Source organism: Neopelma chrysocephalum, unplaced genomic scaffold (assembly GCF_003984885.1).
Source record: "Neopelma chrysocephalum unplaced genomic scaffold, ASM398488v2 Primary Assembly neopelma1_75, whole genome shotgun sequence".
Lineage (NCBI taxonomy): Eukaryota > Metazoa > Chordata > Aves > Passeriformes > Pipridae > Neopelma > Neopelma chrysocephalum.
The window spans coordinates 15,324,377-15,350,973 of NW_020897736.1; the positions used below are offsets into that span (position 1 = coordinate 15,324,377).

The 26,597-nt window shown below is 42.9% G+C and overlaps 2 protein-coding genes across 5 annotated transcripts in view; one reads left to right on the forward strand and one right to left on the reverse strand.

The window, feature by feature from the left end:
- The window catches only part of TP53BP1 (tumor protein p53 binding protein 1), a 28,203-nt gene extending 17,881 nt beyond the window's left edge, over positions 1-10,322 (forward strand). For 2 of the 3 annotated variants that reach the window (XM_027688358.1, XM_027688356.1), the window contains exons 18-27: positions 2,768-3,057; positions 3,381-3,557; positions 3,748-4,157; positions 4,288-4,479; positions 4,964-5,167; positions 5,729-5,941; positions 6,549-6,643; positions 7,636-7,835; positions 8,618-8,763; positions 9,494-9,834. In XM_027688358.1, coding sequence (XP_027544159.1) covers positions 2,768-3,057; positions 3,381-3,557; positions 3,748-4,157; positions 4,288-4,479; positions 4,964-5,167; positions 5,729-5,941; positions 6,549-6,643; positions 7,636-7,835; positions 8,618-8,763; positions 9,494-9,681 — 2,115 coding nt within the window. In that variant the 3' untranslated portion in view covers positions 9,682-9,834. Of the gene's footprint in view, positions 1-2,767; positions 3,058-3,380; positions 3,558-3,747; positions 4,158-4,287; positions 4,480-4,963; positions 5,168-5,728; positions 5,942-6,548; positions 6,644-7,635; positions 7,836-8,617; positions 8,764-9,493; positions 9,835-10,218 lie in introns of those variants that run through there. The other variant, XM_027688357.1, reaches the window with a different exon arrangement.
- A 778-nt stretch (positions 10,323-11,100) lies between these two features.
- Positions 11,101-24,812, reverse strand: TUBGCP4 (tubulin gamma complex associated protein 4). 2 transcript variants are annotated; one of them, XM_027688749.1, is made up of 18 exons: positions 24,710-24,812; positions 24,396-24,524; positions 23,699-23,821; positions 23,256-23,309; positions 22,747-22,803; positions 22,143-22,222; positions 21,245-21,446; positions 19,071-19,236; positions 17,809-17,933; positions 17,073-17,123; positions 16,626-16,731; positions 16,179-16,286; positions 15,800-15,938; positions 15,150-15,327; positions 14,085-14,219; positions 12,828-12,944; positions 12,269-12,408; positions 11,101-11,975 (listed from the first exon to the last, which is right to left on the reverse strand). In XM_027688749.1, the coding sequence occupies exons 1-18, from the start codon at positions 24,785-24,787 to the stop codon at positions 11,963-11,965; spliced, it is 2,001 nt and encodes a 666-aa protein (XP_027544550.1). In that variant the 5' UTR covers positions 24,788-24,812; the 3' UTR covers positions 11,101-11,962. The 2 variants fall into 2 exon arrangements, with proteins under 2 accessions (XP_027544550.1, XP_027544551.1); XM_027688750.1 differs by lacking the exon at positions 23,256-23,309.
- Positions 24,813-26,597: the final 1,785 nt, after the last annotated feature.

The following is a 26,597-nucleotide window of genomic DNA, read 5'->3' on the forward strand; positions in this document are numbered from 1 at the left end:
TCAACTGCAGTCTTTTGCGTCCTGTGAGCCAGATTCTATAAGAGGTCTACCAAAATCAACTTAAAATTAAGAAATAAGCTAGTCTATATTTAGTACACTTGTGTTGTATTATGTCCATTCATTAGTCAGAAAGTCTTTAGGGAATCACAAAAGATAGCTGAAAAATGCTGATTTGATGTGTACAGTAATCACATCAGCCTGCTAGGAACAAAATGTTACTGCTATTCTGCTATAACATAAGTCTTGTGTTGTGTAGTCACAATGAGTAATGACGCAAAAGGATAAATTAGTTCAGTGCAAAGCTTATACTTTTACACCTCATACTATGCATGAAATTGCTTATTGTAACATTAAAATGGAGAATTAAGTTTCCTGAAATGTGCTTACGTAGGTTATGTAATCACAATGATATATCCATTTCCATTTTATCTACCACCATTTGATATCACTATTTTGTACATACGTATTTTGTATCCATAAAGCTTAAATGGCTCCAGATGACAAGCTGTTGAAAATGATCTTGGATTTCAGTAAAGCTTTTGATACTGTCTCCCACAGGATCCTTCTGGACTAAGTGTCCAACCCACAGCTGGATAAACACATCAGGCAGTGGGTGAGCAATTGGCTCACGAGTCAAGCACAAAGGGTAATAGTGACTGGGGTGACATGAGACTGGTGACCTGTCACTGGTGGGGTTCCGCAGGCCTCCCTCTTGGGCCCCGTGCTCTCCAACATCTTCATAAATGACTTGGATGCAGGACTGGAAGGGACACTGAGCAAGTCTGCAGATGACATAAAACTGGGAGGAGCTGTTCACTCCCTCGAGGTCAGAGAGGCGCTGCAGAGAGACCTTGACAGGTCAGAGGGCTGGGCAATCACCAACCATGGGAAGTTCAACAAAGGGAAGTGCCGGATTCTTCCCCTGGGATGGGGCAACCCCGGATGTATGGACAGAATGGGGAATGAGATCCTGGAAAGCAGTGCCAGGAAAGGGACCTGGGTGTCCTGGTCAGTGGTCAGTTGGCCATGAGTCAACAGTGCCCTGGCAGCCAGGAGGGCTGGGCATCAGGCCCAGCGTCGCTGGCTGGGCCAGGGAGGGGATTGTCCTGCTCTGCTCTGCCCTGGGGTGGCCTCACCTGCAACATTGGGGCAGTTTGGGGTGACACAATGTAAGGAAGATATTGAGCCATTAGAGAGTGTCCAAAGGAGGGAACGAAGATGGGAAAGGGCCTTGAGGGGAAGCCGTGTGAGGACACTGAGGGCACTTGGTGTGTTCAGCTGGTGAAGAGGAGACTGAGGAGAGACCTCATTGCAGTTACAACTTCCTTGTGAGAGAAGGAGGAGGGGCAGGCACTGATCTCTTCTCTGTGGTGACCAGTGACAGGTTGGATATTAGAAAGAGGTTCTCCACCCAGAGGGTGGTTGGGCACTGAACAGGCTCTCCAGGGCAGTGGTCACAGCACCAAGGCTGACAGAGCTCAAGAAGCGTTTGGATGATACTTTCAGGCACGTAGTGTAACTTGGGGATGATCTTGTGTTGTGCCAGGAGTTGGACTTGATGGTCTTTGTGGGTCCCTTCCAACTTGGCATATTCTGTGATTCTATGAGCAACCAAAGGCTTCTAGTGTCTTGTGTATTTGTTGCACTCTCACAGTCTGGAAGTGTGGGAATTATTCAATGCCAGACCAGTCTGTTCTGCAGTTAAGGAAACTTTCCTATCTTGACTATCCGGGAGCCACTCTGGCAGTCACAACTGCACTGTTGAGCTGGAACTGAGGCCCCTTTGCCGTGGCAGCTGCAGTGAGCCAACAGGGACCTTGCTTGACTCCGTGAACACCCCATACTCACACAGTCAAACAGGTTTCCTCACCAGCTCAACCCCACGTTTCCCATGGCAGCGTCAGGTACATCAAGATCCTTAAAATAATTTAATCTTGGTGCAGTAACTAAATAACAAAATAACAGCTTAAGCTGGTGCTTCTGAGGAGGGATCCTGAACAAAGGAACCCCTGGGCTTTTATACCCTCACAGTCCAAAGTGGAGTCATTGGCCCCTGCTGTGTCTACAAGTGTCCAGGCCCCTGTGCCCTTTGTTATGCAGTTCATGGCCTCTTGACTGAGGCTTTCGCCCTCTTGAGTTTAACCTGCAGCTCAAACTGCAGCTGCACCCTGAGCTATGAGCTACCAACACTGAATGTGTTCCTGAACAACACTGTTGGCTGAATTCTTAATGTGACCTCTTGATAAAGAGCAGCTGCAGGCCTGTAGTGAGAGATGCACTACCATGGATCAGTCCAGAATCAAGTCTACCTGGTTGTCCTCAGCTTCATGAATGTGGTCTCGGCTTGTCTGCACTTTGGACTGGTGGTTGTAGAGCTTCCATCTGTGGGGTGAAGTTGTAGCCCCACAATTGAAGTTTGAGGTAGTGCAAAAGTTAGGCCATGTTCCATGGGAGCAGTGGAGCTGGTTAGATGGTTTCCATGGACACGGCCTTGGGTTGCAGGGAGTACAAGGTTAAGGCTGTTTAGTAATGTGCAGGTGCTTAAATTCCTGGGTGTTGTTGTGGGAATATGTTTGTGTTTAGAAGTTAGCAAGCTCAATAAAGGCTGCCTGCTGCACTGAGCAGGCAGACATCTCTTTGTCTCACTACCTTTATGTGTCGTGTGTCTTTCTTCCCCCATGGACCAAGACCCCACGACAGACAGTTACCTCACGACATCCATCTAGCATGCTCATCACCTTTGATGAACCTTTTTGTTTCTTTCAAGGAAACTGAGGAGCCTGTGGTGGAGTGCCAGGAATGTGAGACTGATGCATCCTCCTGTAGAACTGCAGTGGGCTCGTCACTGACCTCAGGGGATCTTGGTGATGTCAGTTCCTTCTCATCTAAGGCCTCAAGTCTCCACCGAACATCCAGTGGAGCAAGCAGTGGTCACTCTGCCACACACAGCAGCAGCAGCTCAGGACGAGGAACTGGAACTGTCAAAGGGAAAGCGTGTGGGACAGAAACTGGAGAATTTGCTTTACCCACTGGCAGAGGCATCTTAGGAAAATTAAGGTATGTGCAGAGTCTTGGGAAAAGAAGAACAGATAGTTTGCAGAAGTGGGCTTGTAAGTGTGAAGCAGGGTAGACCTAAATCAAAAGCTTTGTGGGAAAGATCTGGCTTGATGAGCAGAAATAAGGAGATAGTATTTACTTTCACATCTGTTCTTCCTGAAGGAGTAGTTTGCTTCCTTGTGAGGCATTGCTTTGCCTAAGCTCTTGCCAGTTTAGCAGCAATGAGGCAAACTTCTGGATGTGTTGAGAGATGATTGAGAAAAGGGGAGGATCCTGATGAGCTGGCTTCTTGTTTCAGAACAGTTACCTCATAAATTCTCTAGCCCTAGGAAAGGAGCTGGGCAGCCTGCATCTCCACTCAGAGTTAGCCAGACGGGAGCACTGCCTGGTGAGGAAGAGGAGGACTCTATGACTGGCAATCGTCAGTGTGGCAGGGCACCTGTGACACCTCGTGGACGAGGAAGAAGAGGCCGCCCACCATCTCGAACAACAGGAACAAGGTACCCTGGAAAAAGGAGGCTGTAACTTATTGCCAAGAAGAAGAATGGGGAGGTCCTGTCTTAATGAGACAGAGGAAAAGGAGTTAGTTTTTAGTGATACCATGTAGCAGCTGCAAGCATGTCACCCAGCTATTCTGTAGGTAGTAACTTTTTTCAGATCTTTCTGGGAACGCTTTTCTCTTTTCTGCAGAGATTTAGCTGGACTGCCAGGTGTGGAGGATGTCTCAACTATGGCATCACCTGAGAAGAAATCCATTCGCCTGCCAGGTGGAGGGGAGAAATCTGACACTTCTGGCTTCTGTGCATTACGTCGAAGTGACTCTCCAGAAATCCCATTACAAGTGATGACTGGTCCTTTGGACTGTGCAGACTCATCCTCTGGGAGCAGCTTTGTGGGCCTCAGGGTTGTAGCAAAGTGGTCCTCTAATGGGTACTTTTATTCTGGGATGATTACCCAAGATGTTGGGGCTGGAAAGTACAAGCTGCTCTTTGATGATGGATATGAATGTGATGTGCTAGGAAAAGATATTTTACTCTGTGATCCTATTCCACTGGAGACAGAGGTGACTGCACTCTCTGAGGATGAGTACTTCAGTGCAGGTAAGAGCAGTTCTTGAGTTTTATCCTTGGTTTTCTGAGTCACTGAATGCAATTGAAAACGAATGCTTTTCCAGGAGGATGAGAAGCCTGGGTATGGTTGGTTAACAGGTATTATTTGTTGTCATGTCAGGTGTAGTGAAGGGACACCGGAAGGAGTCTGGAGAGCTGTACTACTGCATTGAAAAGGAAGGCCAGAGGAAGTGGTACAAACGAATGGCTGTTATCCTGTCTCTGGAACAAGGAAATAAGCTCCGTGAGCAATTTGGGCTAGGTCCTTATGAACCAGTCACCCCTCTGACCAAAGCAGCTGACATCAGTCTTGGTAAGGGGAGGTGCTGTTGAACTGCTGGCTGTGCTCTTCTGTGTTTTGTGCCTTTGAGATAATTCTAGTACCTGATCTGAATTACCAATGTTTAAATATTTCTGGGTATTCGGTAATGCTTTTGGTACTTCATAGTGAGATCTTTGAGATCCTTTTATTGTTCAGGATCAGAGACTTAGTGGTATTGACTGGCTTGCAGAAAGCGCCCTGCTTCTAAGACAGTGATGCTTGCTGTGCTTATGTACACTTGGTGGATGGCTGCTCTGATACAAACTCTCCAGCAGTACCAGGAGGAAGAGAGTCCGGGCTTGAGAAGAAAGATACACAAGCGAGACACCTTTTTTCTTGCTTTCTTCTGTCTGAGGGTGGTGGCACGTACCTTCTAGGTACTATTGTGTTCAGCCACCTCTGTATAGATAGGTAGGGTGAAAGCTCATGGATTTTGGTGACAGCCTGTGACTAATCTCTGCTTACTGTATTGCAGATAATCTGGTGGAGGGGAAGAGGAAGCGACGTAGTAACTTTGGTTCTCCCAGCACTTCCAGCAGCAGCACAACTCCCACTCGTAAAGGGCAGGAGAGTCCACGCATCCCACCAGGCACACTGTCTGGGAAAAGGAAACTTGTTGCATCTGAAGATGAGCGATCCCCAGCTAAACGTGGCCGCAAGTCAGGAACAATAAAGCCTGGTGAGAACCTTATTATCTGCTCTTAAACTTGCATTCATTTTTTTTTTGTCACCCTGGTAATTTTGTAATTGATCTTTCCACTTCTCATAAGCAAAAAGTAGGTGAGAATGCTTGTTTGCCCTGCATTTTCCCTGGATGCATTCAGCCAGAGGTGTATTTAGCATAGTCTTAGTACTTACCTGCCATCTTTTCAGTTCTGCCTTTTAGAAATGTTCTGACTTTAATGTCGTGATTTGTCTCCCTCCTTTCTTATCTCTTTAATCAGTCCCAAAATGCCTAGCTGTTAAAGGAATCAGTGTTCACAGCAGTCAGTGTTGTTTCAGGATGTTGATAAGACTGGCAAACATTGTCCCATTAGTCATTCAGGTTTTGATTTGAAGATTCTTTGCAACCAGAAGGGTAAGATATCCCTACCTATTCTAGTGTAATCCTAGCCCAATCCTGCCTGTCTCCTCCAGTAAAATATCTGAGTTGAACATATCCACCAGGTGAGATATCTTACCCAGGGTCTTTGTGCAGAACCTGACTTTGAAGACTTACAGTGCTTCTGTCTCTCAGCAGGGGCTGTGAGAGCTGGAGAGCTTGTAAGCACCTGTGAAGGTGTAGATGCTGTAGATCCCCCAGTCCTGGAGGACCATCACGGACCCTTGCCCCTCAATAAGACCCTCTTTTTGGGCTATGCCTTTCTTCTCACCATGGCAACACCGAGTGACAAATTGGTCAGTCACCAGAAGCTATCAGATGGTCCCACAGGGAGTAGCGAGGAGGAAGAAGGTGAGGCAAATCTTGCCCGTTGCATTTTCAAGTGAAATGCTGTGGCTTTAGGAAAAATGCCTGATACTGTCTGATCAGACATTTGTGTAGGTGCTTGTTTACCCTTTTGTTCTTTAATCCTTTGTAGAAAGGACCCAAGACTTGGTCTCTGTTTTAGGTCTTTGGCCTAAGATGTGGCAAACCTCAGTGCTGATCATGGGGCTGTTCAGCAAGCTAAGAAAGGTGTGAAAATTAGCGAGATCAGGGGTGTCAGAATAGTATAATGTAAGAAGGAAGGTTTTGAGAGCTAAGGGGTAGTGCTGGGAAACACAGAACTTGAAAGCATGTATGGGTTGGTCCAGTTTGCCTTTGCTAGTGTTATGTTCCATGCAGTGAACTGCAACATGAAAAAAGTGACAAGGTGCTCACCTGGCCAGTGCTGTACCACCCTTTCTTTTGCCTCTTTTTTTTTTTTTTTTTTTTTTTTTTGACTCTTCCAAGGGTTTTCTCTAGATATTGTTGGGAGAAAGGCTGGGGTCCCTTACTGGAATCAATGAGGACTCTGTAGACTGAGGTGTGGGAATATAAGCAGGTAGATTATAGTCAAAAACTGAACTTTCTGCTGTAGAATTTTTAGACGTGACTCCGTATGACAAACATTACATAGCACAACAGCTGCAAGCGGGAGCTGGCTATGTCCTGGAAGACTTCAATGAAACCCAGGTAATGGTTCACTTACTAATCTAGAATAACAGTCACAGAATAGTTGAGATTGGAAGGAATTTCTATAGCTTATCTTGTCCAACCTCTCTGCTGAAAGCAGGATCAGATAGAGCAGATCACTTAGGTCCTTGTCCAGTTGTGTTTTGAGTATCCTCAAAGATGGAAACACCACAGCCTCTCTGGCACCTTAATCCTGTGTTTGATCACCCCCAATTTAAAAAAAATTAGAGGAAATTCTATTTAATTTTTTTATTTCAATTTGTAACTGTTGCTTCTTGTCCTTTGAGTGGATAAATTGAGAATAGTCTGGCTCCATCTTTTGCACACCCTCTTATCAGTCACGAATGTGCATTAATAAGACCACTCAAGCCTTCCCTTCTTGAGCTTTAACAAGCTCAGCTCTCTCAGCCTCTTCTTGTATGTCAGGTGTTCCAATGCCCAGACCTCTAAGTGGTCTTTGGCTGAGCCTGCTCCAGCATGTCTGGTGTTTTCGGTGTACTGCAGAACCTAGGAGTGGGTGCCGATGTGGTCTCACCACAGGCCTGTGCCTCAGAACACTTAGAGGTAGAGCTCTTCACTTACCAGATCTCCTTGGACAACTAATTTAATTTAGTGTTGCTTTTACTTAAATTTAGAGTGTTTTAATAAAGAGGGTAAATTGTTCTTGGAGTGTCTTGCCTGAGAAAGCAGTCTTCTCTAGTGACTTACTGAGTATCAAACTGATAAATAAATGATCTTATCTGGAAGAGGGTTATGATGCAAAAACTATTAGGCAGAGTTTTTCTCTGTGAACTACAGAGCTTGGAATAGGTGATTATTAAACAGATTCTGAAATCAATAGTACCTTTATCTAATTCATCTTTCACATAACAAGGCTATGAAAATCAGGGTTTCAGTTGTTTTCTTCTTTAAAGTGTTTAGCAGCAGGATCATTTCTGGGTTTTTTTGCAAGTGTTGTCTCCTGTTTACATATCTTTTTATCTCCCTTGAAGTGTAATGCAGCATATCAGTGTCTTTTAATTGCGGACCAGCATTGTCGAACTCGGAAATACTTGCTGTGCCTTGCCAGCGGGATCCCTTGTGTCTCTCATATCTGGGTCCATGATAGCTGTCATGCTAACCAGCTTCAAAATTATCGGAATTACCTTTTACCAGCTGGATATAGCCTCCAGGAGCAAAAATTGCTAGAATGGTAAGTGCCAAAATAACCATGATCTGAGTCTACAGAATCTCCAAGAGAACTGTTACGCTTGGGAGGCTCTTGAATATCTGCAGGTACTGAAGGTGACCCTAGTACTGCTCCCCGTGTTTTTCCTTCCATATAGGAACAGCATTTCCACCTCTTTCTTTGGATTTACTGTGATCTCTAGTGCCAAATACATATGGGTGCTATATACTCAAAAAAGACAGTCTTTTGGGAAGTAAGAAAGGAGTCAGTCTTCTCATGAGGAAGACAGAACTCAGGAAAGGCTTCCCACACATGACTAACTTCTCTAATTGCTCAGAAATGAATAAAGGAGAGCAATACTCGTTTTCCCTTGGTACTTTTTTGAAGCTAGCTTCTGCATTTTCTATGGAGGCTAATCCAGTAGGTCTGTTCTGAGATAATAGTTGTCAGGTCAGACTCCTCAGGCAAGTTGAGGGGCAGACAAAAGTTTGTAAATTGCTGTAGGCTTTTGGGCAGGAGACTGATGTCTTCCTGCTCAGACCTATCAAAGTGGAAGCATTTTGGATTTGTACAAGAAAGGTGGTTCTGGATTAAGAAAGAGCCTAGCTTAACTTAGATTTAGGCTGCTGCAAACACACCCCACCATTGTCTAGCTCTGTTTTACTCTCTATAAATAGGATAATCCATTCAGGAAGGGTAGTAAAAGAGTGGGTCATTGTACACAAGATATTCAAAGAACCAATATGGGAGCCAATCAGGTGACTAGACTACTGGGTATTCTTAGTAGTCTGCATTTCTCTTTACAGGCACCCACGAGAAAACCCGTTTCATAACCTAAAGGTTCTCCTGGTTTCAGACCAGCAACAGAGCTTCCTGGATCTGTGGTCTGAAATTCTCATGACAGGGGGAGCAGCATCTGTTAAACAGCACTACTCAAATGCTCACAGCAAAGGTACTCATTGGCTAGTTTCTCAGGGAACCCTATGCTAGTGGTCTCTAGTATGGTTTAAAACCATTTAGAATGGCTTACAAGGTTGTCTGTAAGCAGAAAGGGAGGCAAAGTGCAAGATATTAGCTCTCTACTTGAATGTAATCTTTATATAGATTATATCTGGGAGACCTGTCTTTGCAGAGAAGATGCTGCAGCAATTCAGAACACAAGCTGTCAGCTTCCAGCCTATGTTGAAAGGGGGAAATAGGCAAGAGTTGCTCCTGGACCTTTTGTGGGCCTCTCAAATTGTACTTCCTTGTCTTTTTCAACTCAGCTGTATCTCCCTCTCTATATGGGCTATAGGTTTTAGTATGCCCAGCCTGAGGTCAGGACTCACTGTCCTGCCTGTAATGTTGGTTACTGGTTTTCTCTTACCTGGACTAAAAAGGATATTTTACTTGCAAGGTGCAGGGTTGCTGTATTAACATGCATGAAGAGAATTCACTGCCTAGGGATGAAAAGACATGTAAGAGAGATTCATAGTGGTAAAACACGTGGATCTGCCAGGTTGGACGGGTGTTGGAGCAATCTGGTCTCTTGGAAGGTGTCCCTGCCCGTGGCAGGGGAGTGGAATGAGATGAGCTTTAGTGTCCCTCTCAAATCATTTAGGATTCAGTGATTCTATGATCTGCTGCTTCAGAGCAGATCCTCTTTCTTCACCTGACAGATGCCTGTCTTTCCTCCTGTGCAGATATTGCTTTGGGTGTTTATGATGTGGTGGTGACTGATTTGTCCTGCCCAGCTGGTGTCTTGAAGTGTGCAGAAGCTTTACGGCTGCCTGTTGTCTCGCAAGAGTGGGTGATCCAGAGCCTTATTGCTGGTGAGAGAGTAGGCTACAAGCAGCATCCAAAATATAAACATGACTATGTCCCCCCCTAAATGAAAACTTTGCCCTGCTGCCCCAACTGTTGTGCAGACTGTGTTTTAATCAGATTTCAAATATTTGTGAAATGGGCAGTATGCATGGATTATTGTATATAGTTTTATCTGCTGGACTTTTATGATTAAATAAATGTTCAATCTCTTGTGGTATCTGCTGGGACTCCTCATTTATCTGAACTTATTCCAGGGCAATGTCTTCAGAAAAGGAGGACAAAGAGAAAAGAAATGCTTACATTTCTCTGAGCTGAATAGCACCAATATTCTGCTTTGGGTAAAGGCTGACCTCAACACAAAGTTGATTATAAAGGAAAGAAAGGGGGCATATTCCATTGGCAGCCTGTATTTACAGAAGTAAATACCACAAAGTTCAGGGCAGCAGCAATTCTGTTTGTTGGAAGAATACCATGTTCTGTACTTCTCCAGTTTGCTGTTGTTCTTTTCCATTGATTTCATTAAGGTGTTGCTAAGTGACTGCTATGAATTTCTAGGACAAAGTGCCATTTTGTTTTGGCTACCTCTCTTTTTTTCCTGTAGTGACTATATAGCTATTAACCTGCCTTAGTGGAGACTGGCACTACCTAAGTAGAGATATAGACTCAAGAACCTTGGACAACTAAACTGCTGGGAGACTTGAGGTTCAAAGATCATGTAAGTGTTGTGTATCTTTAAATGGTAATGGGATAAATCATCTGCTTCTGAGCTTCTGCATTCACAACCAGGCACTTCATCTTAGCGCTCAGGTGGCATAAAGGCAAAAGCTCTTCACTCTAACAGTGCTGTAGGCTGAAGGTGCATCCAGGCCTCCATCCAGCCATATACAGTCTTTAGTCCCCTGCTTCAGAAGTGTAAAGCTTTTCTTAATGTGTATTTTTCTTCTATCATTTCCTAGCTCAGACACCTGAATGTGTTGCTCTGTAAATCCCACATCCAAACTTCAACTTGCTTTCTAGCTTTCTAGCTTTTTCCACAGTCACAGGATTTTAAACTTTGCATTACCTACAGTCCTACCACAAACAGCTGTAGTGCATGGAAGGTGCCAGGTCTTGCTGGCTGTGTTCCTGTGTCTTTCTGAGTGACCAGAGAGGATTTTTTTTTCCCCCTCAGGGACATGAAATTTTAGTGTAGAGCTGCAGCCGCGTGCAAATACAAACCCTTTGAGGGAAGGCTGGTTTCCTGGCAGCCTTCATGTTCAAATTGGAAACCTGATACAACATTCCAGTGATGGACTGGAGGACTCTCTTCTGCCAGTCATTCAAATGGACTTGCAGCAAGATAGTCTGTTTGTTGTAGCAAGGCTACAAAATCTTAGTAACAGGCAAGAAGTTTCTGCAAGAAAACTTCAGCTTTTCACTGACAGAGAATAGCTATGGCACTCTGTTCCCTTTGCACTGGGGTGCAGATATTGACAATATTCCATACAGTTGCATGACAAAATGGTTTTATTTCGGTGCAGTAGGGTAGTCACTAGTAGCATTCTAACTAGTCTGGAATGAAAACAGCCCAGGTGGAGCAGACAGCCAGCCCAGGGAAACGTCTGATGAGGTTCAGTGCGAGTGCTCTTTTCTGCCGGCACAGGGTGCTTGGTACTCAAATAAGGCAAAGCTCCTGCTTTGTCTAGGCTCATGTAGTATCAGCACACAAAATGTATTAAATTGTATAGAGAAAGCATGTGATATCACTGGTGTCTCTTTCACCTGCACAGATATGCTAGAATAGTGCACTGCATGAGAAGAGATTCTTGAAATCTATTCCTTCTTCCCTCCCCCTACACCTCAACTGAAAATTGCCATTGCTTGTTTCACTTACCAGGTAGTATGTATTTGATCAGCAGACATTGTGTATTGTAAATTGGTTTACTGCACAAGTGGAACTTCTGAATACAGCTAAAACTTCATTCATGGTCAAGAACAATAGATTAGTTTCTCCATACTCCAACTTGCAACGGAGCATAGTCCAGCTGAAGAGTCAAGACATTATAATTCTTGGTGCTTTTTCACTTTCTGAAGAGGCACAGACTGCCTCCTTAGAAGCATTTATAAGAATATGTGGGGCTGCAGAAAGCATGTTCTTACTAGTTCAGGAAAAACAGAGTAGCTTCCCACAGTCACTGGGCAGCCTCACATAAGTGGCACTTTGCCAATTCCTTCTGAAACAGTAGTTCACCAGGCAAGAGCCAGCTACAAAGAAGTTGAGTGCAAACTCTCCCAACTGTCCAAGAGCACCAGTCTCCACTGCTTGATGCATCACTAGTCACATCCTGAAGGAAAGGTCTTAGTACTTAGACCCCAAAACTGCAAGAGAAGGGTAAATTATTAATTACATGTTGAAAGTAACTCCCTTTATCAACCCACATCGGCATTTTTCAGCCAATATGAGCTAGCAGCTTGTTCAACTTCCTGCCAAAATAAAGGGGAGAAAGCATATGAAACCCCACAATTAATTCATGCTGGTTTGTTACTTCTCTGTCATAGTATTTAGCAACACTTTGGGTAAGCCAAAATAACTAGAAGCAATCAATAAAAATGGCTTTGTATTTCCAAGTACGTCAGGATAATGCTACAAGCAACCCTGAAGATATTCCTACCTGCCCAAGGTTCCTCCAGCCTGGGTGTAGTATTTGTTATAATCCAAGCGTAGCAGCAGTTGAGCTAAGTCAGAGTTTATCTGATGGTTGCGAACACTAGAGAGAATCTTGAAGAGAAGTGATGACTGACGACTGAATCCCTACAAATTAGAAGAAGTCAGTTCTGGGCCCTCTCAGAAAGCAAGCAAGCCTTTAATCTCTGTTTCTGCCCAACCAGTCCTTTAACAGCCTGACGAAAAGAATCACTGCATGAGAAGTGATCCTTGTGGTCCAGGATAAGGTAAGCTGTGACCCACAAGAACTCCTAGGTGTTAGTTATCCAAAAGATAGAGACACCAACAAATACCTGCCTCATTCTATTCCAATATCTGGCCACATTCCTCCTCTCTGTGCACACAGAATTTCCAGCCTAAGTACGGTTGATTGATTAAAATAATTACAAGTCCTTATATAGAACATCTCAGCTTACACTCTTGTACTACAACTGTTAAAGCCAAGATAACTGCTTAGGCAAATGTTTACATGGAAGAACAACAGATCCACAGAAACACAGATTCACCTTCACCAAAATACTGAGTTGTGCAGCTCCCCGTTCATCTAATGGGCCCAGATTCTGACTGACCAGAGAACAAAAACTATGACAAAGATCCAGAATTTCATTTAAGCAGTGGAAAACCTGCATGGGATAAAAAGCACAAGATAGTAGTTGAAACAGAGTTCAAACACAAGGAAAGCAGTTCTTGGTACCCAAGAAGCTGCAGCACTCATAATCAAGATGTTGTGATACTATATTTTTTAATCAGTAAGGAAGATGTTAAAGTATCTGTAGCATTTTTGTAAGGTTTTCTATCGAGAAAGGGTTTAAATGTTATGCTGTATCTCCCCCCCTGCCCTTCCCCCCTCCCTCCAACCTCCTGCAGACATTACTGGGGAAACAGGATTGGCATGAGCCGTCCACACAGGCAGAGCAGTTGAACACTGGCTTTCCTGTCCAACCAGCAGGTCATTCACTGCAGCTTCAGGATGAAGAAGGAATAAGAAAGACCAGCAAGAGCTATGGTTCAAGGCTTTGATTTCACTGTTCACTAAACTTGGAATTTTTTTTGTATCAATTGGTCAAGGTAACTTGCATTCAGGAGTGTTAGGAAAGCCCAAATGCTTCACAGATGTAGCTACTGGAACACATCAAAATTCCAGACTGGATAATTGGTATTCTGACACCTTTATGCTATAATAGTCTCATAGACTGAGCAAAAAGACACTGTTTCATTGAAACTAACTTTCTTTGGTAATGCTTCTGTGAGGTTAAAGCTTTATAAAAATACTGCAACATTATAACATATTTTTTCTTAAAAGAAAAAAGACCCTTAAAAGTCCACTCCAGAACATCTCAGCTATTTTTATTCTCTTAAGTAGGAGAGAGAATTTTTCCTAGTCTAGTGCATTTCAGCACAAGTCCCTCAGGAATACAGTTCCCAGAATCATGCTAATTAGTACTTCTTGAATGAAATGGCCTGTGATAAAAATATAGTGATAAAATTTAAGTTAGTAAGGTTAACTGAACACTGAAATAATCTTGATTTAAAATTGCCAGGAATGCAGCATTCACGCTCACCAGCTGTAAATTAAGTGATCTTAATTTGATTATCTGTTCCAGTTTAAACCTGCCTCATTCCTAGAATTGTAGTCTGTGCTCTGCAGGAGATTATCGCTGATCTGTTTTAAAAGATATGATTTGTTGTATCTGTTCAAAAAGGTGTGTTTCTTAGGGCAGTTGGAGAATTTGTAGGAAAAGGTGAAAACTAGACCTACTTACAGGTTTTAGGAGGATGAAAGACTGAGCCAACAAATTACTTAAGAAATGATCATGAGCCAATCGTATACTCTCAAAATCTCGTGTGGCATTTATCTGCTGCAGGAGCTGTGAGAACTGAGACTCCAGTACATCCACCTGATGGATATGTAAAGATATCTCGTTAGTATCTTGAGGAATGGGAGTACTTCAGACCACCCAGAAGTTTTGCGTAAGAAACTTGCTTATTGCTACTCGTATGTTAGAGGCTGAGGATCCCCTTCTCTCCACCCAATGAACGGGGAATTATAGACAACAGCAGTACATAATGGGGGGGACAAAGGAATTTTCGATGCCTAAGTAATATCTATGTAGAAAAGGAAATGGTCACTTTCTTTAAGATTAACTATTAAAAAAGTATATAACCAGCATGTAAACAAAGGTATTTGATAGTAGTAATCTCTGAATCTTATACTGGGAGATGCTATCTGGAATCTTAGGGCAAAGGCTGCAGTGCAAAAGCCCAGCCAGAGCTGAGATAATCTGGAAAATCTAGAAAGCCAAGCCCCATCAATTAGCTGTTACAGCTATTAACAAAGTGATAGGTAATTCTCACAATGACATGCTATTAGTAACTGCTGTTTACATTTGAAAAGTCTCTTTTTTGACTTCAAATGGTCAGAATATGGCTTCTTTCAATTCTTTAAAAAACCAACCAACCAACCAAAAAAACCCCAAAACTTAATTCACAGTGGAGTTCAAGTAAGAAGCAAGGGAAGAAACCAGGATGGCATCTTAATGATGATCCTTCAGAGATGTCTGTGGTTTCTCACAAATGTTTAGAAGCACTGGAGCCACTAGAGAACTCCTGCATTTCTAGTAACACTCACTAAATCACAAGTCCAAAAACTTTTTAATTGTAACACTAAGTCTGGGAACTTGGAAGAAGTGTAGACTTGTACAGGAAATTCTGATTTCCTTACAGTAGAAAAAATCTGAAACCTGAAAGACAGGTCTCCAGTGCTCCCTCCATGCATTTTTGCCAGTTCCTGACTAACTGATAGTTTCTCTTACTCTGTAAATACTGACCTGCAGATAATACTGAAGATTGTCCACAAGGAAAGCCATGTGATCCCTCAGACGCCACTTGATGGCATCCGTTCTGTTCGATTTCAAGTGTTTGCGTTGCATCTGGAGAGCCCAGCAGTGCTGTAGCTCAGCCTGGACTCGGCGCACACTCAGCAGGTATTTGAACACAACATTGTACCTACAGTGAAAAAAAAATACAAAGTTGTTTAAGACTAAAATCTTCCTTGGCTGCAGGTATTAGAGAACATAATGAAAGACTGGAAAAAGAAACAGGAGGTGGCTGCCTGTCAATAGATAGGGCAGATCAGGTGATGGCCCATCACAGAGTAAGATTTCTGCTTGTATTGGTTACTGACCTAAAAAATACAAAGTTAATTTTGGTGTAAAGAGGGGAGCTGCCAGTGAAAACATTGTTAAAGTAGCACTGTTTGTAAATTAGTGCAGATCTGTCAGCATCTTGTAGGTCTTACTGTCATTACAAATACTCTCAATATTTGAGTAAGTGAAAAGAGCCATTCTAAGGTTCAGAGAGCAAGATGAAGTATTATAACTCTACCTTTCTCTCCATAGTGAGAAAAAAACCCCATTAGTGAGTGCCTGAGCTCAGGGAACATATAGATGAATATACAAAGACCGTACCTAGTACTTACTTCTCAAGAACAGCAGGAGTAAAGAGAATGTGCAGTGGCCACTGAACTTTGTAAGAAAGGCCCAGAGCTGCCCATCCAGATGTGGGGGCTTCACGAGGAGATAACTCCCGGGAAGGCCCTTCACGAGTCTGAGAAGTGTCTGAAAACAAATGAGGTGCTGGATTACATTATCTTCTTTGTCAATACAACCATGGCAAGGAAGAAAAGGGGAAAGGAAGAGAACAGAATTAAGAAGAGCCAAAGCAGTCTGGGCCATCACACTGGGGTGTAAAGGGAACAAAATTAGTATTTCTTTAACTTTAGAGAAGAGCAACAGGATTTGAAAACAAGGTCATCATCTCCCATCTTAACTCACTATTAAAAATGCAAGTATATATACCTTTATGCTCCTTTCCGTGATACTCAATGGTTAAGTGAAGAAGAGGAAGAAGGTTGTCATCATCTAACAGCACCTTATGAGCAGACTGCTGAAATGCAACGTTGACATCTGACAAGAGAACACACAAATCAACCCAAGATGATGCAGCTAGTGCTAATTTTGCACCCATTAGTTATTTATGCTCGGCCATAAAAGACAACAGTGATGCACTATTGCCACTGGTTTCTTTTAATTCCAGCTTCAAATATGGGGAGAAACCTGCCATCTGAAAGTTTCTGAGAGGTTGTTTTCACTCTGTGAGACATTCTAGTTTACAAATGCTGTTGTCTCAAAACTAATGATATCATCTAGAAGGTAAGACAGAGCTCTCCTGTACTGGACATGGCTCACCATTTCCCTGCTATACCCCAGTGAGGACAGTTTGATAAGTGAATAATCAACACTCACCATGTTCAGTTACAGCCGTAGGTGGCGTCTTTAACATGTGCTGTGCAGTGTCAATGAAAGCCTGAAACAGCTCACCTCTTCCCAAAAGATAAAAGTCTTTTATAATCTGTGAAGATAAACTTTTTGTATCTAAACATACCAAAATAAGCAGAAATTTTACTGCTTGGACAATTTCTGCCATTTCAAAACACAGCTGGAGAGTTCTGAATTTCACTCACTGACCAAAGAGTCTACACTGCCTGTGCTTCAAGATGCAAACCACAAAACCACATACACATACTCCTCTAACTCTTTATTACTCTGTGCTCATTCTTGAGACCTGAAAAATGAAAACTTTATCTAAAAGAAGAAAGCCCAGAGTAGAAGGCAGTAAAGTATTTAATGGGAAACAGCTATTTAAAAAAGAAAGAAATAAGCTGCTTCAGCAAAAACAAGCAGTTGCATTACCTTCAGTTGTCCTAGTAGATCCGATTCCTCCACCATCAGTTTCCAAAGATGCTAGTGAGGAAACAAAAGCCAAACAAAACAAGAGACCTCCCCTCAGAATTATCTTACCCATTCAGAGAGAGTAGTAGCTGTCTTGAAACACTTGCAATGCATACAAAAAAGCACCTATAGCCAATGCTGTATAAAGCACAAGAGAACACAGAGTCCTGTCTAGCAGCCCATGCTACTCGTTAGAACTCTTGATATGTACCAGCAAAAAACTCTGCCTAAGAAACATGAAGACCCTTGAACAAAAAAAGAAGCAAATTTCTATGAAATTAGTTCCACCTCAGCTTTGTTCTCACTTTTCTAACCTCCCCATCTTCTCAGGTTCTCCTCTCCACCGCAACTTAAAAAAAAGATTAAAAATTGCTAAAGCAAAGAATATGTCCAGTGAGATGCCATCTATTATACTAAAAGCACAATGAAAAGTTCTGGAGTCGTTTCAAGTGAAATAAAAAAATACACAAAACCCTCCCTTCTTTCGCCCATGAAAGTGCACAGTATTTGTTAATGTCCTTTTGTCATTAGAAGCTGGGGTTACATGAAGCTCTGAGACGCGTAAGAACACGAAAGCTACCTGCATGCTCACATGCTTGTTCAGTCAGTGGTTCTGAAGAGCCTCCTTCTCCCAGTCACTCACAAAACTTAAATGCTCCTCAGCCTGCACAGCAGTTACCCTTCCCAGGATGCTTACCTCAGCAACAGTGCTCCGTATCCAGTCAACCACTGATTCAAAGTCCACCAAACTAAAGAGCGGTTGCTGCTTGAGTCGATGTAGCTCTGCTGCAAAAGTGTCCTCCTGGTTTTTTAGGATGGAGCCTGGGCAGCAATGAGAAGTGTTTTGGAGAGTAAAAAGGAATGCCATTTGGAGACCTGCAAACCCCTTCCAGCACAGTGAGGCAGAAAGGCTGTCCAGGCAGCACTGCCTCAGGTCTGGCAAGGAACGTGAAGAGGAGGTCTCAAAGTACCAAGGTACAAGATTACTAATACAGGTACAGTTACAGTTACAGTATAGATACTTGCCATGGCAGTGCTGTGGTGTCAGTAAAAACGCCAAATATTTTCTACAATAAATGGTTGTTGCTGACAGCCCTTTTTCTAGGACTGAGATAGATCTTTGAACACAAAACAAAAGTTGGTTTGGTTCTCCCCCTATCCCTGCTTCTTTCAAATCTGTCCTATTGTTTGAACTTGGGGACATTTTTTTTAACAGCTGAGCTAGAAGACCAATTTTTTTTCACCTTGCTGCTGCTAAGGCAAGAAAACAGTCCAGTTGAATTGGTCCTTTGTTCTCTGTAATGTCACTCAAGTAATTTAAGTACTTTTGCTTAGACAAACTCAAGATAGAGCCACCACAGCAGTCCTCCCCAGTTGGTGTAAGAATGTATTTCCCAAACCAGCTCCAATGTAAACTTATCAGGCTCTCAAAGAGAACCATCAGCTGGAATTGCTTCTCCCTTGCTGTCAAGGTTCCATCTTGATAATTTGTCTTCCACAGCAACTTTTGGGACCACCTTGCAAATGAATTTCTCGTGTTTGTGGATGCATGTTAATACTGTGACACCATTCTGCAACATATACACTCACAGCAAGATGTACCATTGTGTCTATCTGCAGCATTTAGGGACAGGGATGCAAACAGAAAAGAAAACAAGACCTTTGCAATTGCTTTAGTTATCCAGAGCAAATCACGTGGTGACTTGCTGCTGGAAATTTGGAGACTGTGTTTGGAAGGTGTTATTTACTCATCCTGTTCTTATACTGCTCCCTTGGAATCAATCAGAAGCAGAACACTGGGACCACTGCTCTGTCCTGGCACAACCATCCATATAGTCTGAAGAATATCAGGCAATCATCAGTGATTGTTGAGGAATTTGTTAATATTGGAAAGCATTTTGGAAACTACTTGTCAGTCAGTCATAACTGAGCAGAGGTTGTAAGAAAGATGTTCATTACCTTTTCTGGTCAGGTTAACATTCTGATTCTCAAACATCTGTACAGATTCTCCCACGAAGAGGATTTTCTCAGCAACCCGCACAGGAATGTATGAAGGCAGCATTTCTACTCGCAGAGAAAACTGTTTTAGAGATGGAGCTAACATGTTCTCCTCCTCAATCAAGCGCTGTCAGAGGCACCAGGGAAAAGAAACCAAGTGGAAACCAGTGTGAGAAAACCAGAGGTGTAGAAGAGGTGTATAAAGGGTGGTGTGTATGTGTGTGTGTGAGGGGGCATCCAAGAATGTTGGAAATAAGCAGAAAGGTAGCAAAACTGATTTGTATCATTTAAGTAAGCCAGTAAACTTCCTTATGCTTCTAGTATGCTAGCAGATATCCCTAGAGATGTTGTTTCCATCAGAGAGTGAAGCAGAAGTGGAAAAAGGAGAAGCTAAACCTTTGTGGAATAGCAGCAAATTGGCTGTGCCAAAGGAAGTTACATCAGCAAAAGGAATTTTTATTGAAACTGAATTACATGAGTCCTTTTGCTGCCATAACAATGTTAACTAGCATTACCAAAAATAATCCTCCCCTACACCCATTCCTATGTTTTAACACTTCTAGAACACTTGTGATACAGGCCAAATGTAAATGCCTCCACTAGTGAGCAAATAAAGATCCAAAGGCTTGCTAGCAAAAATAAGGCAATTTTCTCAGCTCCTGTGAAAGCTGTTTAAAACAATAAAGTAAGTTATTAACTTTTTTCTGAATGTATTAATAAAGCACTCCAAGTACCGAGGCAAGATTTTCCTTCAGAGAAGCAATGCTGATAATTTCATTTGGCTTTCTTGTTATTGGAGAATTAGTTTCAGTAGTCCATAATCCAAAAAAACATCATCCTGAAAAATTTTTGAGAACGTTTGCCATCTACAGACTTTTTCTTTCTAACAGAAACTCTTCTAACAGAAGAGTTCAGTACAAGTTTGTGTATATATCTATATATATATGTTAATGCCAACATTAAGAGGTAGGCAATTCTTTTCTATAGATTCTACTGACACTTTTAGATGAGGCAATACCCAAATACCCAAATATTTTATTGGTCTCTCCCCTCAACACTCAGGATTTCTTATTCTGCTCTTTGACTGAGGAATTGCCAACACCATTAGTTAATAATACTGAAGAAAGGAGGTAATAAGGCTGATGTCTAGGTGTTATCTTCTTAATGTCCACATTTTCCACCATGGCCCTAGAAGACTCACCGATTTTCACAGTCTTCCTTTATCTGATACAGTGAAATAACAGATTTTTCACTAACTGCCTTTTAAAGTTTTCCCTTGGTTTTGCCTGTGTGTAGTCTGTTTTCAGCAGAGACTGTTTGCATAGGGTACTTAATTAGTGTGCAACATGGCGTTTTGAGGGGAATCTTCTGTGCATTCGCAGCCAAGCTGCACACAGCACACTAACACCATAGGTGCCCATGAAATGTTTTCTCTCCATAAACCAGAGCATGAATTAGAGTTGCAGTTGCTCCTCACTGATCTCTATGAGACACTCAAATGCTCAAAGTGTGGAAGATTACTCCATTGAAAAAGCTGCTTTGCACAAGGGCACTCTAACGGTATGGCATCTACAGGGAGAGTTACTGCATTTCACCAGTGTGCCAGCAGGTCGCTCCCTTGCTTAGCAGCCTCTTGACTCTCCAGAGCACATTTTCCACCAGCACTGTCAGTAGCACTAACGTGTTAGGTAACATTTGCACAACTAATGGTTGTGCAAGAAAGGCACTTGACCCAGCTGCCCAGAGAAAGGGTGTGAATCAAGTCAACAGCAAAGCTCCCCACACCCTTTCCTTTGCAATTGCTCACACTACTATAGATCACAGCCTTGACCATAAGGAACGAGAAACCAGTCAGTCAAGAGCAGGGGGTGTGCAGCAGTTCCAATTACTTAACATCAGCATCTACAGAGATTCCATCTGTAGGGCCTTCTGCCCTCAGATTATCCAACTGTGCCAAAAGATGTCTCTGTCCTTTATGCCTAGCAGCAAGCTACTACATTACCTTGATTTACCATCTTGCCAGGCCTCATTATATGTCTAGTCTAGCACAGCTCACACTGAAGCAGAAGACAATAAATTTCTTCTTTAGTTCCCTAAGGACCAAAACATGCCAAGCTATGACTTGTAGTTCTTACCAGGTCCTGCAGTTCTCGTAGCTGTTTTCCTGTAAGTCCCCCAATTCCTAAGTCATCGTCATCTTCTTCGGGTTGGCTAGGGGCATTTCCAGAAGAGGGGCCCTGTTTGATAAAGAACTCTTCATGTTGGTCTAGTAGCAATCCATGAAGCATCCAGGCAGAGAGCTGCTTATACATGACTCCATGACACACAGCCAGAATCCTGAGGTCAAGAGAGAGACAACGGAGCCTTTGAACACAGTAACCAAAACCTCATTGTACATCATTCTGGAAAGTCCAGTCAGTCAGCCTGGCAGTATGGCAAGTGCTAAATGGCTAATGTGGAATTTTATAATTTTTTTTTAAATATAGAAAAGTGGACAAAACTAAAAGGTGCAAAACTAAACTAACATATCCTCTGATTATTTCTTCTCCACAGAAATCTGCTAGCCAGAGGTGTAAGTTTGCAGTGGCTTCCCAGTCCTGCTGTTTCTACTCAATTACATTTCAGCATGAATGCAACTTATATTTTAAGTAGTCTGACTTTCTCCGCAAGGACATACAAACATCACAACACTCACCCAGTCACATTTATCATTTTGAAGTATCAAAATCAGTAACAAGTCTATCATATGCAAAACAGTTCCTGTAGACTTCAAAAGAAAAAAAAACACTGGGTCTTAACTTTTCTGAGCCCTTAGCCCAAAGTATGGAGAAAACTTTAATTCCCACCATAAGCCTGCTTTAGATAAATAATAAATAGATAAAAAATGTGACAGTTTTCCTTGCATGCTACTCCTACTTTTATATCATGCAAGGCTGTTTTGCATGTACTGTTTCAACAAGTAAGATAAATACTTTGACACTAACTCCAGTTCCTACAGAAGAATGAAATAATAGTTTTACTGTATCTACATACTTTTCAAGAGCACTGCGAACAGGAGGCAACCCCCCACAGCTATGTTTGTGGACTGTCTCCAATATCTGACATCCATGAATCTGCAGAATGAAAAGGTTACATTATGTCTGTTATTTGGATCTGTACTGACCTTTTCATACATTTACACTCTACACTTTCTGCTCACAAGAAAATCCCTTAGCAAACTGAACAAGCCTTACAGAAAAAAAGATGTAACATACTCCATGTGTGCTCTACACCCAAGCTTCTGTCAAAACTTTTGCTAAACAAAATGTAAGCATCTTTTTTTTTTTTCCGGTGACAGTCAGAGAATACCGATTCAGAAAAGAAGAAATTCCAACCAACAGCATCTTGTCCTATAAAATGCATTGTGATTATAAAATGCAAGTCATCAAAGATCATACTGATAATGGAAAAAAGTCAAATCCAGTGTAAATAGATTTGCAAAATAGTTATTCAATACTTACAGTAGTACTAGTAATAGGACATCCATTACTCGAACCACATTCTTTGCTAGTATTAACAGTCTGGGATGGGGGCAGCAATAACTTTATCAGTTAAAGAGGAAACTTGTTAAGAGAAACTAGCTGCAATTCTACTGTACCTTCTGAGTTTTGATCTGTTCCACCATGACCATTACAGAGGGGAAGAGTAACTGAAACTGCAGAACAAGGAGCAAAATATTGAATTAGGTTGTTATGCAAGACAGAGAGAAAACACTATAGTTCAGTAAGTCTGGACAGCAGCTGAACACAACAATGTAATGAAACTGTTACATGGCTTTCCCCACAAATGAGAAACATGACATGAAAATCTCTTGGAAGCATGTCCTCCCTCCACTGGAGCAAGATGCACGAAGTTATATTCCAGAAGCGGTTCAGGCTAAACACATGCAGTGAGGAATGTGTGAGAGTCAAGGTGGAGGACCTAAGCTTTGTGTTGAAGTGCAGGTGATCCTCTGAGCATGATTAAGGGACTACAAATGTAGAGGTGTTAGACAGAAATGGCATGACATGACAAACTAACCCTTCTTTATACCATATGCTTTCTTATTAGACCCAGTGAGTGATATGAGTAACCAAAGAACACTACCTGTTTATTAACATGACATACCTGGTCCAAGGAATAATTAACATGTGAGATGGAGAGATGCGGGTCAGTCAGAAACTGTAAGGATAAAGCAATTAATGAAAAGTAATTACGACAACCACTGGATGGTCACAGTACCCAAGATATGACAGCTATTAATCTAGCAGAGATTAAGCAAAACCTTTAAAATTGAAAACAGGAGACAACAGTCTGAGACGGCACTGGACTCTGACACAGATGGAGCACCTACTGAACTGAAGGAAGAGGGGACTTAATACTTATTTGGATGAAGACTAATTTACAATGGCATCCCACAGGAATAATTTGGAAGGCAACCCTCATGTGGAAAGGAAAATACCTTGTCTCATTTTAGGTACTACTACTTAGCATATGCATTGCAGAAATGACAGCTTTCCACCATCTGTCAGCAGCACGACCGCCTCTTGTTCCACGTCTCTCTCCTTTACCTCTTGTTCTAGGTCAAGTAGTGCCTGTCGATATGGCTGCAGCACTGAATCAAGACCTGTGCAGAAGGCTCGCAAATAAATGCCATGTAATCCGCTCTGGTTTTGCTGAGATGGATGATGGTCCTGAAACCAAACAATAAAAACTGCATCAGCACCCTAGTGTAGGTCTGAAGAGTAACAGAGTAGCTGTGCAGTGTCACAGCAGCAGTCAGGGCTCCAAACTTGTTGAAACGCACCTTATCCCACCATAAAGTGATCAAAACCACAAATACAACCTTGTCACAAGGAAAGTTACTTGAGCAGAGTTTTGTGGACCTATGCAAGTGCTGGGAACCAATGGTACCAGTGCTTCTTTTCACTTAAGCATGCCTCTTGGATCTCAAGGCTCTTCACAAACCATGACGAGGACTCATTACAAGGTAGACATGAGCATCCTATTCAGTTCACAAACCTTGGCCAGTCTGCTGTGGCCAGAAATTATTTCAAGACTTCCTTAAGAACGAGATTTTACATTCTGTCCATCTTTCACTGCTCTGTACCCTCCCATAAGTGCACCGCACTGAGCTTTCTGGAGCGCCGCTCCAGTTAGTGCTGGCGCGGGTATGGGCCACGGGCCGCGGGACACTCACGTGTCCGGGGCAGCTTGGCCTTACTGACACCTGCTGCGCTCTTCCCGGGAAATACCGCGGTACCCCACCTGCTGCTGTACGTGTCCCGTGTACTGCTCCACGAATTCGGCGAAGCGGATGTAGTCGGTGCCGAGGCGGCAGAGCCGGTTCAGGACGCTGGTCTCGCTGGGGTGGAGGAATGGCAGCTCCTGAGACACCTGGGGGGGGACAACAGCGGTGAGGGGCGGGCGAGCTTTGGCCGGGGCCGGGCCGGGCCGGGCGGGGCCAGGCAGGGGCAGAGGCAGAGGCAGGGGCAGGGGCCGGGGCCGGGGCAGGGGCCGGGGCCGAGCCCGGGGCAGGGGCCGGGGCCGGGGCCGGGGCAGGGGCAGGGGCCGTGCCGTGCCTGGAGGCCGCCGCGCTTGCTCCAGGTGAAGGCCGCCCCGGGGTATCCGCTCAGCGCCAGCAGCAGCTCGTGGATCATCCTGCGGTGGCACCGCGCGGGCTGCCGGGAGGCGCGCAGGGGCCGCCGGGAAGGGCGCGGCGGGCGAGGGGCGGTGGCGGCGGGGCCGGATCGGGATCCGCTCTCGCCGGGTGACCGAAAAGAGGCACCGGCAGCGGCTGAGCGGAGCCGAGAGGAGTGCGTGCCAGTTTTACCTTTCTCCATTTATTATGTATTGCTTTCCTTAATTTCCTGTCTTAACCCGGGTAGTCTTTTAATCAAAACTGCCCATTTTCAAAATTGTGGAGTTATCTAATAAACTGTTTTCTAGCAACCTGTTTTTCATTCCCCCTCCCCTCCTATTTTTTGATACTGTTTTTCTTCATGTGCGTGTTTACTCTTGTTCATTTAGAAGAAATTAGTGTTTAGTGTTAAATACCATTTAATCTGTATTTGGTTCATGATCAGCTTGCCAAAATAAAGTCTGAAATGCAGGAAGAACTTCTGTTACATTTTTACAGAGATGAACGAGGTCCTAGTCGTTGCTTCATTGTCGAAAGAATTTTTTTCATGCAGTGTCTCTGATACATGGGCAAGTGCTTTCTACAGCTATACAACTTTTTGTGTAACATGGGAGCCGCAACAGTATTGTTTATCATGTATAAGTATAATAAAACTACCCTCTTTCTATTAACAAAACTTCTGTCATCATAATAAAGACTGAGGAGTTTGGCTAGGCAGTTAGTTGTGCATCATTGACATAAATATCACAGCATACAATTGGGTTACAAAAGCTATGTGCCATTCCTGCTTTTAGGATGCATTATCTGAGACTGAGCACTGTTGGCTTCAATCCTGCAGTACTGGAGTTAGTGCCAGTTCTTCCCTTATCTGTAAAAGACTTGGTTCAATCCCATGCTGCTTACCAAGATTTCTGTGCTAACAGGTGGTTTTTGATTCTTGCTGAATTTAAATACTATCTTCAGCAGATTATAAAGCTAAGCAGCCTGTTGATAGCTTATAGGTAATTATATATGTGGTGATGGCTCGGTAACCGACAAAAATGTTTAGTCTGTAAAGACTAAATACGTAATTTAGTGGTATCTTTGTACGGTACTATTAATGTAATGCTTTTATTAGCATAAATAGATTAACATACTACATATTTAATCCGAGAAATCTTGCATGTAAATACAGTCATCTTCTGCAGCCGGAAACTAAGCTTACAGCAGCATTTGTTCACAAAAAGTAGAAAATCTGAAGAGTCTTCCTTGAGAACACAGCAGGAGTATAAACAGTTTAAAATTTATTTGAGTAGAAGGAACTTCCCTTTATCAAATGTGGGGGAGCTATTTTTTGTGGAAGGTAGTGAATTGTTGGAAGTGAATCATTCTAGGGAATAAAAATACAACTGACATGAAGGCAATTTAAATAGAAATCTGATTGCTTTTTCATAATTGGAGGAGTCCTTTGAGGTGAAAATTGGGGATTTAGTGCAGGGTGTTTGGTATGTGGCCAGTATTGCAGAATTGGTCATAGATGTCTTATTGCATCTTTGCTTTACAATCTGTAAATGTGGCTCATCCCCACTCGCTTCCAGCTAAGTGTTGTGGATTGCTCAGGACTTAAATTACTTTATTGGTTCCCCAAGTGTCTTTTTAGGTAGCCTGCATGAGAGCAAGTACAGGGGCAACAAGTCAGCATTACAAAGCAGATAAAAAGACAGGGAGTGTGTATCACAGACAAAATTAATATTGAATTACTCATATTTCTTCTGTTTTTTCAGGTACTTGTGGAGCTTCCTTGGACTCTACAGGTCCTTCAAGAGAAACTGTACCTGGTGCATGGGGAC

Coding starts and splice junctions, on each gene's coding strand:
- TUBGCP4 (XM_027688749.1), bottom strand. CDS start 24,787: ATGATCCACGAGCTGCTGCTGGCGCTGAGCGGATACCCCGGGGCGGCC. Junction 24,525..24,709: donor GCAAGCGCGGCGGCCTCCAG/GCACGGCACGGC, acceptor GTCCCCCCCCAG/GTGTCTCAGGAGCTGCCATT. Junction 15,328..15,799: donor ACTCCTGCTGTTCTTGAGAA/GTAAGTACTAGG, acceptor TTTTCACTGTAG/GTACAATGTTGTGTTCAAAT.